Source organism: Arvicola amphibius, chromosome 1 (genome assembly GCF_903992535.2).
Source record: "Arvicola amphibius chromosome 1, mArvAmp1.2, whole genome shotgun sequence".
Taxonomy (NCBI): Eukaryota; Metazoa; Chordata; class Mammalia; order Rodentia; family Cricetidae; genus Arvicola; species Arvicola amphibius.
Genome location: NC_052047.1, coordinates 176,856,251 through 176,869,641, shown reverse-complemented (window position 1 = coordinate 176,869,641; position 13,391 = coordinate 176,856,251). Strand labels below are relative to the sequence as shown.

The 13,391-nt window shown below is 40.8% G+C and overlaps 1 protein-coding gene across 6 annotated transcripts in view; it reads right to left on the bottom strand.

Moving 5' to 3' along the window:
* Positions 1-13,391, bottom strand: part of Pcgf5 (polycomb group ring finger 5) — a 119,672-nt gene that overhangs the window by 33,877 nt on the left and 72,404 nt on the right. For all 6 annotated transcript variants that reach the window (XM_038326154.1, XM_038326183.1, XM_038326173.1 and 3 more), the window contains exon 2: positions 12,907-13,190. In XM_038326154.1, coding sequence (XP_038182082.1) covers positions 12,907-13,018 — 112 coding nt within the window. In that variant the 5' untranslated portion in view covers positions 13,019-13,190. The remainder of the gene's footprint in view (positions 1-12,906; positions 13,191-13,391) is intronic.

Sequence of the window (13,391 nt, the reverse complement as noted above, 5' to 3'; positions counted from 1 at the left end):
GAATATATCACCTTATGTGCAATTCTTTAAAAAGAACAAAAAACCAACCAAAACCAAAGAAGCAAAGCAGAGTCTCCCTATGTAGTTCTGGCTGGCAGGGAGCAGGTCTCTAACTCAGAGGCCTGCCGGCCTGTCTCCTGGGCGCTGGGATTAAAGGCGCACACGGCCATGTCCGGCTTGTGCCGTTCTTTTCCTTTCCCCCAGGGCTGGAGGTCAAGTCTCCCACTACTGAATTAGAACCTTCATCTTACAGGTCACTGTGGGCAAAATTTTGTACTGAGGACTTTATCTGCTGATAGGTTGTAAGTGGGCTATGATTATACGCAGGAGAGTTATGTTTCCTGCTTTTCCTAACACATATTCCTACATGTGTAACTAACACTAATTTTAAAGTTCCCCAACAGCTTCAATTTGCTTCCATGAACTTTTTAGTTTTACTAATGTAAGGAACTAATCCACATCTTTATTTTGCCACATCTTTATTTATTACTTATAGCTTGCCTCAAAACACATAGTGATAACAACAGCATGGTATATATCAGCATTTTGTTTGTTTTCCCTCCCTACTTACTAGAATGCTGTATCCTTTTTCCACTGGGACAAAGAAATAGGCAGTAAGAGAAAGATTCTGAACAGATTCAGGACAGAGACTATGCTTTATGCATGATGTGGGAAACTTTACACTGAGTAAAAAGGGCATCCTTCTGAGCTTTGGAAGGCAGACACAGGGACTGCACGTGGGAAGAGTCAGGCAGAGCTCCTGGATGCTGCAGTGTCACAATCAAAATTGTGTCTACACACACACACACACACACACACACACACACACACACACACACACACACTTTGACTCCTCTACCTCTCTGCTATGGTTTGGATGAGGTCTGCTTTCTCAGAGTCTGTGTGTTGGAAGCTTGGCCCCTAATGTTACGATGCAGGAGGTGCATTGATGCACCCTTTAAAGATGGGGTCCAGAGCAAGGTCTCTGCACTCTGGACGTACTGCTTTTGAAAGGAAGGTAGCTCAAGCCATTACGAGTTTCTACACTGGAGAGTTGATAAAACAAGAGCCAGCCTGGTCCCTCCTCCCTCCGTTTCCTAATTTGAGATTTGACATTTTGTTCCTGCAAATGCTTAGACCACAGTGTGATGCCACCTGCTGCAATCACCAGAGTTCACACTAAATAGACTCCTATATTTTAAACTCTGAATCTCTCAAATTGTGAGCTAAACAAACTTCCTTTCTGCCTTAGGTGTTTCATTATAATAAAACACTGATTAACTAGCTCAATTAAGCCAGAATCTTGATTTTATTCAAATCCTACATATTCTGACTGTACAAGATTATAGCTGGGCATTGAGGAAGAAAACCATGAAACCATGCTGATGGATCTCTCACCCTCAGCTTATGACCATGAACCTAACGAAGTAGGGTTTTCATCTGCCAGGCTCCTTGCATGTCTCCCCAGACCCAATCAAACCCTTCTCCCTCTCCACCAAATAACGCACATCCCATTTTACTGAAAAAACAAAAGCAATAACAGAACCAAAGGGACCTTGTACCAACACCCACTCTCCCACTAGCAGCTCTGCTGTGCCCTGACCTGCTCCAGAACATGCGTGGCGTACCTCTAACTTCAGCCCTGTCACTGCATAAGTAATTCACACTAAGGATTCTTACTAGTACACAGGCCATTTCCTTAGGGTAAAATATACTTTTGTTGACTATATACCTTGCCAACTATCTCCCCTTTGGTACATTCTCCTTCACAATAAAACCAGAAATTGATACATATACACACACTCTCTCTCAAAACTTATTTTTTCATCCCGCCTAAACCTTTATTAAGCTTAAGCAAAGAGCTTAGATTTATCTCAGTTGTAGATTTTGTGCCTAACATTTGTGAGGTCTCAACTTTAATTTCCACTCTCACAAAAGAAAAAAGTTAAATTGTCATTCAGTACAATGGTCAAACTAGGAAATTAAAAGTTTGCTGTCTTCCCAAATGTACTCATATTTTCTCTTCTTCCATCTACTGAAACTGCTCTTAAGAGGATCCTTAGAGCCAAATCTTACCCAACCCATGCAACTCAGCTAATTTCCTGTTCCTAACACTCAGAGTCCTCCTACCTCTTGGCTCCTATTTACTTCCTCCTGGGTTAAGCCCCCTTTGGTACTCTACTCTGTAATCCATATTCACTTCCTTCATGGTTTCATTGTGTAAATATGTTCTATATACTGATGGTCTTCATCAACAAGCATGGATTGGGCTGGAGAGGTGGCTCAGAGGTTAAGAGAACTGAATGCTGTTCTGGAGGTCCTGAGTTCAATTCCCAGCAACCACATGATGGTTCACACCCATCTATAATGAGATCTGGTGCCCAGAACACTATATATATAAAATAAATAAAATTTTAAAAAATATTTGCTATTGACATGTTGTTAAAAACAAACAAACAAGCAAGCATGGATCTACTTTCAGAGCATATTCAGGATCTGACATTTACCAGTATCACCACTGTGGTGTAAGCCATCACAATCTTTTTCCTGAAATACTGCAGTAAGATCCTGACATTTCTATTTTCAATAGAGTAATTTAGGTGATTCTAACTATAAACCAGTTTGCATTATTCCTTTGCTCAAAACAATTCATGAAATGGACCTTCATTTCTCTCAGAAGAAACAACACAAAAGTCATCCAAATCCTTCAATGTGCAGAACCTGTGGCCCACACCTACCCCCACCTCATCTCTGGACTTTCATCCACTCGCTGATGTCTAGCTGTACTGACACTTGAACACGCCACATCATACCTTCAAGTCTTTGATCTTGGTATTCCCTCTGCCTGGAACTTCTTTCTATCTGATATCTCACAGACTAGCTTCTTTACCACAAGTTCAAATATCACTTAATGAAGCTTTTCCTAGATACAGACTTTTATAAATTGTATTACCTTTTTGATTGCTCAATTCCCCTTGCCCTGTTTGACCTTCCCTTTGTCAATAGCATATAGTGATAGCCTTCTAACATGCACTATGATTTACTTATTGTACACTCTACTGCCAAGTACCTGAACCAGAATCTGAACAAGAACAGGCCCAATAAATATGTGCAGACAAAAGGAAGCCATATGGGTCAGGACAGTGAAGGGAGCCCAGATTCCAGACCTACAACTATATCACTGTAGTCAAGTCAGAAAGAAGCTTACACCATCAAATGAAGAAGGGATTCAGAGTTTCCAGCAACAAACAAAATGCACTCATTCTGCCATAACTAATATCAAACAAGAATCATTTTCTCTCTGTTGGCAGTATTCTAAGGAAGTTTGGTTTATGCACTTAACTTCTTTTATACAACAATGTGTTGAAAATCAGTATGTCTAAAACAAAGCAATTGTGAAGTCTTCAAAGTATCCAACAGAAAGATGGCTCAGTGGTTAAGAGCACTGCCTGCTCTTCCAGAGGTCATGAGTTTAATTCCCAGCAACCACATGGTGGCTCACAACCATCTGTAATGAGATCTGGTGCCCTCTTCTGGCATGTGGGCATACATGGGGGCAGAATGGTGTATGCGCAATAAATAAATCTTTAAAAAAAGTATCCAACAGAAATAATTTTTCTACAATGTTAGACTGCAGCTGTTCAGTTTATATTCAGCCTTTGTGTTGGGTTCTCGATTAATATTGTTTATTTACCATTATCTCTAGCACTGACGGCTTTCTGTTACATACTTGAACCTTAGTCCAACATTGCTATCAGTTCTAATTCAATCTGGCCCATATTTACTATCAGATATCAATATACAAGACAATTTCACTTTTTAAATTTTTGTTATTCCTTAGTTATCTGTGTCTCCTACAATGTTTTGCTCAGCAGTTTATTCCTATCTCACAGCTTCAAAATAAAAAAGATCCATAAGCTTAACATAACTCATATTTAACATAATTAACAGCTAATATCTAGACTGCTTAAAAACAGTAACTATTCTCACTTCTAAAAATCATCAAAATGAACACCGTAACCACTTTTATTAATGAGTGCCAAGATGTTACCTAAAGCATTAATATCAGTATGATGTCTTCATTCCTATGCATTCATACAACCTATGACATTGTATGTGCATCTACCAGCAATGTAATTTCAATGTGGATAGTTTGTTTTTCTAAATAAAAACAGATTTCACTCCCAAATTAAAAACTTTATTAAAAAACATCAGAACTTTCATCAAAAATAATGTCTTTTTTTCATTAGGACTTTCAATTAAGAACTAATAGTAGATTCATACCCTTTGAGATTACCTAGTAATAACTCATGAAATCATATTTTTCTCTCATATGTAATAAATGTTACTTAATAAAATATTAAGAATAGAGATAAGAGGACAAAGAAAGAAGGAAGTTAGGGAACTGTCATAATGCATCTGCAATGTACCTAGGTCTGACAGCAGACCTGAGGACCCAGCTCTGGTATTTACTGAGTGTTTCTTATTTCTCAGGCCTCTTACCTGTAAGAAGAATCCGAAACTTCCCTGAAGCCTTCCTGTAGTACATGCCTTCCTAGTCTTTGGCCTCTGATGAACAGCAACAACCAAGAAAGGCTTTTCTCTGCTTCACTTCCCTAAAACATGTTACATACACAACCTTGTCTGTTGTCTGTCTACCCTATCAGAACACAGGTTCTAGGAGGTCATGGGTTGGGCTTGCCATGTTTGTTTCTCTGTTTCCTGTGGTAAGAATAATGCCTGGCACATGTAAGTGCCAATAAACACTTGCTGAGTGATCAACACCATCCAGCTATATAAGGGGTCTTGGTTAGATTAAATAAGACAATGAAAAGAAAGCTTGAACTCCCCGTGACAAACGTTCAATAAACAACAGCTATGACTTTATTAGCATTTATTTTAATCATGGTATGATTAAACTGTAAACTGACTAATTAAGAAATGCTAGAATGACAAAATGCTCTGGTCCAAAGTGGTGCCTGTGAGCCTCTAGTACAACCAGACTCACCTAGAGGGGTTGTTAATACAGATTCCTGCCTTATCCCCAGAGGTTCTGATTCCATAGGTCTAGAGTGAAGTCCCAGAATTTGCACTGCTAATGAGTTCCCAGGTGACACTGTTGCTCATGGTTGCTGAACGCCTAGAGACTGCACTTGAAAAAGCAAGACTATGAGGTGTAAGGTTTTAGCTTAAATAACAGCCCTACACCTTAACTGAGTAGTCATATGGTTATGATATTCAAAAACAATAAGTAGGGGCTGGAGAGACGGCTCATCACTTATGAGTGTGTGATACTCTTACACAGTTGAGTCGGTAACCTGAGTCTGGTTACTGACTTTCATGCTGGGCAGCTCATAATCATCTGCAACTCCAACTCCATGGGACCTGATACTGTCCTATGGCTTCTGTGGGTATCTACTCGTGTGCAAAAACCCAGACACATGTATAAAATTAAAAAAGTAAATCTTTAGAACAAAAATCAATGACTAATTAAAATTTGCCATCATGATTAAGCTACTCTGGCATTCTTTCTCTCTCTCTCTCTCTCTCTCTCTCTCTCTCTCTCTGTGTGTGTGTGTGTGTGTGTGTGTGTGGCATTTAACTCAGGCTTGGTGTCAGGCACCTTAACCTGTTGAGTTGATTCTTCCAATATTAATGTGATATAAAAATCACCAAGTTCGCCGGGCGGTGGTGGCGCACGCCTTTAATCCCAGCACTCGGGAGGCAGAGACAGGCGGATCTCTGAGTTCGAGGCCAGCCTGGTCTACAAGAGCTAGTTCCAGGACAGGCTCTAGAAACTACAGGGAAACCCTGTCTCGAAAAACCAAAAAAAAAAAAAAAAAAAAAAAAAAAAAAAAAAAATCACCAAGTTCTTCATAGCTACATCTACTGCATCTTTTAGTGAGCCCGCCTTCTGTGTGTAAGCTAAAAATTAATACAACAGTGTTTTGTTGCAAGGATTGCTGCCATAAATTCTGAAAAAACAGAAAGAAGAAATTATGTTCCACAGACTTTTTTTTTTGTACCACAGAATTTCATGCCTATGAACACATTTTCTCTCCAAGGGAAGAACTAGAAGATTCCTACAGGAACCTTGGTCTAGAAAGGGTTAAGAACAAATGCACACTACATTTATCACATCTGAGCTTTTAGAATGAAGCGTCTTCATCCTTGATTTAAGTGACAAGTCTTTTATTTTAAGTTGACAATGTACACAATCATTAGTATATACATCCTAGGCAATTTCCGCACATTTCTTGGGGCCTGTTGTAAGGCAGGATAGCAATGGTCTAAGACCATCAGGCATTAGTTCCTATTCTAGAGTACATCTCTTTCTCTAATACTCACAGAGGCCTGCCTCAGGTGGTTGTAGGATAGCTTTTTAAAAACTCCTAACTCTTAACCAACATTGTGTGCATGTCCTTCAAGTTAGCTAGCACTGCAATTTGAATCACTGAAAGGAGAAACGTAGTGATCAATCACTAACTGTGCATTTAAGCTCATATTACACACTCACCAGATATGAAGTAGACACTTAGCCTCCATCTGTGTAGAAAGAGAGGGGCATGTATTCGACAGAACTCAGAGGAACTGAGTCTGTAGTTAAAGGATTGATAACTACTGGCAGAGAACAGAGCAAAGGAAGTTCATATAAGGAAGTAGGTACCTGTACCAAGTGTCTCCCCTCTGTGTGTGATGTAGTAGAGAAGGAGAGGCAGGGGGAAACAAAACACAGGTAAATAGCTTTAATTCATTCTGGAGGCAGCAGCACAGCATTGAGACATTTTCTGGTCTTTAAGCAGCCGCCCTGATACTGGTTAAGAAGATGCTCCGTGGCCTGTGAGATGGAAGGAGGACTTGGAGGACAACAGTAGCAGGGGGGACTAAACAGACTGGGGTTCTGTGACAGGGTAAAGAGAAGAGAACCAACAACCGCTATCTAACTGGACCAAAGGCCCACTCAATGGGGGAGGAGGGGAACCATGCCTGGTACTGAACACCTACCTACCCAGCTTCCTGGAAATAGTGGCTCAGGGTCACTGGAAAGAATCTACTACAGCTATTTTGCTAGATCAGTATAATTTCTAACTACATTCTAAATGTTATCCTTAGATCCACAGGTAAGTGTAGTTATCAGCCCTCATCAAAAAGGTTTGTCCTTATACCATGCAGTGATATTTTGTTTGTGTTTTAACAAAGCTTTCCCGAAGATCAGAGTGCAGTTAGGTCACTAGAGGCTCACACTTTTAATCCCAAGACTTGGGAGGTGAAGACAGGAAGGGATATGGCTGGGTGGAGAGAGGAATATAAGACAGGAGGAGACCATTCAGATACAGTCTGAGGATGCAGTCACAGAATACAGTCTGAGGACAGAATTGCCCTTTTGGTCTGAGGATTTGGTAGAGGTAAAAGGTCTCTCTAGTGGCTAGTTGCATTGCTTCTCTGATCTCTCGGTTTTCACTCCCTAATATCTGGCTCTGGGTTTTTATTAAGAACCATTAGAATTTGTGCTACAATACCAAATGGAGATTATCACAGAAGGCCACAAATGTAGAGATCAGTGGATCATGGGGAATACATAGCTATCATAGCTTCTGTGTCTGTGGCTCAGGGAACATTACAGAAGGGTTGGAAAGACTGTAAGAGTCAGAATACCAGGAATTCTGCTGTGAAGCAATCTCTTTAGAAATGGCTATATAAATAAGACTGAAAAAATGACAATATCAATGTACGTATCAAAGTGGAATGGAGAAAATTTCAATGTGTTCCCAGTACTAGACAAAGAACTACAGCAACTAATGACTGCTGGCAGAATCAGCCTCTCCTAGAGATGAGCCCTCTTATAGGTTGTTCAATACAGAGTGGTCATCCCTCAAACCATAGACATGCAAACAACAAAAACAGACTCAGCAGGTTGCATTTACTTGTGTATACATGTGTGTGTGTATATGTATATATGCAGCAATAATCAAAGAAAAGAGGTGCTATCAACTGGAGAGGAGAGAGGACATGGAAGGGGTTGGAGGAAGGGTACCTGGCAGCAACTGGAGGGAGAAAAGGGAAGGAGAAAATGATGTAGTTCTATTTCAATTAAAAACATGTATTTTTAAAAAACTGAGAATGAAGGATAGTGTGGCGGCACACACCTTTAATCCCAGTACTCAGGAGGCAAAGGCAGGCAGGTCTCTGTTTAAGGTCAGTCTTGTCTACACAGCTAGTGCTAAGACAGCCAAGGTTACACAAAGAAACCACCTTTAAAAAAAATCAAAACACCAAACAAAACAAAAACCCCTACCCCCACCACCAGGGGTGAGGGGCAGGGATATGAGGAAGGAGGGAGGTAAAATATAGGTGGACAGTAAGTTGAGAGGAGGCTGAGGTATTTGCCCAGTCAAAGCACCACAGAGAAGAACCCTCTGGTCCTCTGCTGCAGCAGGCCCAAGGGCATCTGGCCCTCCCTGGAAAGGCCTAAGTCCTCAGGATGTCAGAATTCTCTAAGTCCATTCTGCTCTAATATCCTGGCCACACTTGTGATTCTATCATGCCCATTATCTTCACTGTGCTTATTCCACACTATTATTTTTGTTTGTTTGTTTCATTTTTTGTTTTTTAAACTCCCTCACTCTTCTCCCAACTTGACTGGCTAGCCCGGGGCGGGGTGGGAGGGTGGGGTGGAGGATGCAGACCCCACATCTGGGCTTTGCTCACCAGCCTACTTCACTCGGGTATTTCTCACTTGATTGACAGCAAGGAGAAGTGCTCACTCACTCTTTACTAACTTCTCATTCCACTGCAGTCTTGTGCAGACACTTTTCATAGGAAGTTAAGTCAATACCTAAAACTACATGGTATCACAGTGTTCCTTAATCTCTCTCAATTCCTGCCTTTCCCACTTTGCTGCTTTACTCAGTTTTATAGCCATTCGGAATCACTGTACAACTGTATCGTCCTACATTACCATACAGAAGACCCAGACCCAGAATATGACCGTCCATCAAAGACCCCCATGGAAGTCTAGCGATGCTGCTCAATGATACTATGTATGCTAGCAACACAGATAAAGGAATGCTTTGCAAGTGGGATTATTTCCTCTAAAGGGTCAATATAAAAATTATACAGGGCACAGAAACAGGACACAGTCATTAGTAAGTCCCAAGCTATGTGCTGTAGAATCCCCAGATCTCTCTCAGGCACCAGGCTGAATACCCGACTCCACCATTTTCTTCAGGATTCTCTGTGGATGATAAAGTCCACATTCTGGTTACCACCGTATTCTCATCAAAATTCTACCACTTCAACTCTCAGTGAAGGTGCCAGGCCCTCACTGTTTATACCGAATGATCTGTATGGCTTGTTATTTACCTCTGTAAGCTTTCAACTACGATTTCAACAAGCTATTGCCAAGGCGACTGGCTGCTCTCCACAAACTGACAGTAAGGGCCGATTGCTGAGGACAACACTTACATACCTCACTGAACACAGGAAGCCGAGCCTAGGGGCAAACCCAACACTCTTGTTCTGCTAAAGGAACAGAGCAATAAAATAACTCCAAATGACATTCTTTAATACCAATCGATCAGTACCTCAATCAGCCATCACCAATAAAGCTTCTTCTTGCAGTGGATGGCAACAGAGACCCACAACTGGACAAGGTGCATGGAGTAAGAAATTTCGGAACACTCAATCCTAAAGGAGATGTCTTCATCAATCCCTCCCCCCACAGCTCAGAGACCTATGTGAAAAGACTGGAAAAGCCAGAGATGACAGAGGACTCTATGGAAACTGTCCCCAGACACAACAAGACTGATACACATATGAACTCAGGGATTGTTGAGAACATGCACAGGACACCGATACACATATGAACTCAGAGACTGTGAGACCTGTATAGGTTCAAGTCAGATGAGGCCCTTACTGAGAGGGGGAAGTGGACACAAGTTCCCACCCCTAACCAAGAAGCGATCTGCAATACACCCCACGGGCCATATCACCCTCACTTCAGAGTAGGGGCAACAGCAGATGGTCAACACAAAATAAACTCCACGGTATTTTTGTAGACTTTCTGTCTCATTGGCGTGGGAAGTCCTTCTGTATATGTGTTGCTTTTACTGGTTAACAAAGGAGCTGTTTTGGCCAATGGCTTAACAAAATATAGCCAGACTGGAAGAGATACATATATATGTATATAGAGAGAGAGTGCGCAGAGTCAGTGAAATGCCATGTAGCCGCCAGAGGGGAAAGACACAAGATGCCAGCTGGAGCCTTGTGGTAAAATATAAAATAATAAAAATGGGTTAACCAAAGATGTAAGAGCTAGCAATACACTAAAGTAATTGGCCAAGCAGTGATTTAAATAATATAGTTTCTGTATGATTGTATTTCGGTTCTGGGTGGCCAGGAACGAACAAGCAGCCTCCTACATCTCATATTGCTCTGTTTGGGCACTTCTCATCTTACTGGTCTTTTACTTGTATATTTTGGTTTCTAAGTTTGCATTTTTGTAGGTTATCGTGTGTGTGTGTGTGTGTGTGTGTGTGTGTGTGCATACAAAAGTGCATACATGGGTGAGTTTCTTGGTTTTTGTGGTTTATTTTTTAAAAAGAGAAAGCAGAGCATGGGGCTGGGAGGGTGGGCAGGTGAGAGGAGAAGTTCGGGAGGGGGACGTGGACTCAGACTACACTGCATAAAAAATTTTAAATAGTTCCAGGACAGGCTCTAAAAAAGCTGCAGAGAAACCCTGTCTCGAAAAACCAAAAAAAGAAAAAAAAAAATTTTAAATAAAAAATGGCAAAAAAGGAAAATGTCAGCAAATCTTTTTATGGAAAATATTTCTTTATAATGTATTTTAACAGTGTATGCTTCAATGTTAAAATGCCATTTCAAGCATCTAACTAAAAGTTCATGGTTGATCAGGAAAAGATTTTAAAAATAATTTTTGCTTATAACTAGTTATGTATACTTCTACAATCTTTTGGTTTTCTTCAAAAAAGAGACACTAATTTGAGATTTTCTTTCAAAATTTGTTTCAGGGACATAAAATTTGTAGAAGACAGAAATTGGGAGATTTGTGCTTTTATCTTATCTCTCATAATTGGCCATTTTTGCTAGAGAAATCCAAATACAAAAACAACGCACAAATGTTAGGACTGGTGAAACAAAACCGACTGTGAGCCACACTCAGGTGCGCGCAGACACAACAGGAGGTAACTGTGTCCGATCGCCCACGCCAGTGCGCATGCCTTAACTGGCTCTTCTCCCCAAACATCCACAGTTCAATGGCTCTTCACCACCTCTATCCCAAATCTTACTATCTTGGTTTGAAGTCTGTCTTATAGGTGGCGCTGTGCGCACCTGTGCATGCCTTACCTGATTTAGTGTTCTTTGAACCTGTCAAACATACTCTCTGAACTTATTTGCTATTCCTTCTGTCTAGAAGGTTCTTCCCATATTCCCAGAGGTAGCTCAATCCCCTGAAGTTTCTGTTACAATGGCACAGAGAGGCGACACTGCATCGTATAAAATAACCTTACCCTTCTCTACAACCTGTTCCCTTTCATGCCATTCACCGTCAAATACTTTACAACTCATTATTATAAGTTTCCCTTCCTCAAGGATGTAAATGCCTTGATCAGAGATTTTATTTTGAGCACTCTTGTATCATCTGTATTTAGAACTGTACCTGACATATAGTAGATAATCAATAAATGTTTTCAATAACAATTAATTATTAACTGTTCAAATTAAATACAAGGCAAGGGCAAAGTAACCACAGAAGGCATTTCATAGTTAACTGCTAATTGAATAGCATGAACCAATTACTATCCCAGAGGAATAGCCATCAAAACCTTGACAGTTTTTCCACAGTATATGTGACCAGACCTGACCGCAAGACCCCCAAGGTATCAGTATGTTCAAGCAGCATTCAATAAAATTCTGTTTTTGAAATTAAATTATGAATACATTATATGGAACATAAAATATGTCATTTTACTTTCCAGGTGATTGTATCTGGCTCATCTGTTTGAAACCGTGAGTATGAATTCTATGTGCTCAGCAGGGGAGAGGAGCTCAAAGGAAGCTTTGACAAAAGGCGGTGCTGCTACATGAGAAACTGACAAGGCTTTGGGGTGGAATTCGGGTCCACCACATGGTAGCTGTGAGACGGCCAGCGAAACATACTTTTCATGTACATAAACTGTGGAGACTCCGAATACTCTCTCCCCTGTACCTACTGCAAACCGCTTCAAGATACCAGAGAAGCTGTAATGATTTAGGTGCATAGAGCATCGAGTTTACAACGTCTGACCAACAGTAAAGCAAGTCTACTGGAATTAGTTTCACTGAAATAAAATCGTACTAGCAGAAAACACAGATGCGTATACTCATACAAGTGATTATAAAAATGTGTCCTTTCCTCTGATAAGGCAGGAGACAATGAAATCTTAGAAACTCTTCAACTATGGTGCTACTTCAAAAGTCTCAAACTTGCCAAGTTTAAGAATTAACAAGGCAACTCCCTAAAAGACAGGTGCTGGGCACAGGACCCCTCAGGAAGTGGGTCTGTGGACAACCTGCATTCCTACTGGCTTCTCAGGAAACGCCGACAATGGTATGACCATATGCAAGCTTGAACTCCTTCAGGGTCATTTTAAAAAACCTGAACTAGTTCACTTTTTGCAAATTCATAGCCACTTAAAGCCCTTTTAGAACATTTTATAATCTGTTGGAGTCAACTGATAGGAAAACACGCTCATAACATCCCAGTGACAAGTATTCTGAAAGTTAACTGGAAATAATTCTGAGACTGCTTTGTAAAACTTAAAATCTAGACAAAAAACAAAACACAGTAGTTTTAAAGGAACAAACAGAAATAAATTTTGATGAGCAGATGACACAAATACGTACATGTATGGAGGCACTCTGTCACTGTGGTGGGCTTGATCAGATAGCCTTTACAGATGTAGCAGGTGATGTAAGGATTGAAATCTTTCACCAAGTGTTTCCTCTGGGTAGCCATTCGTGGTTTGCTGGCGTTAGCAGTTCAGGCAACGAGGAGTACTAAGTGGATGCAAAGCTGGTCCTGTAGCTGGCGCGATGTTCTTGTAGGCGTCCTGAGGCATGAGCATGAACACCCAGCCTGCACAGGGTCACTGACCATCACTCCTCCTGGCCGGGCTGCCTTTTCATATCTGTTTCCAAAACCATAGAGAGAAGGCATCAAATTCCTTGGACTATGTTTAGTATCAGGGTCAGTAAGTTTGCAGGGTCTAAATTTGGAGAGCAGAACACAACCTTTATTGTACAATTAACCTGTAAATCTATTATAAGTTAACTGAGAGTAACAAATTCACCCAGTTCTGAAGCGTCAACTATCACCTCCACTCGCGCAC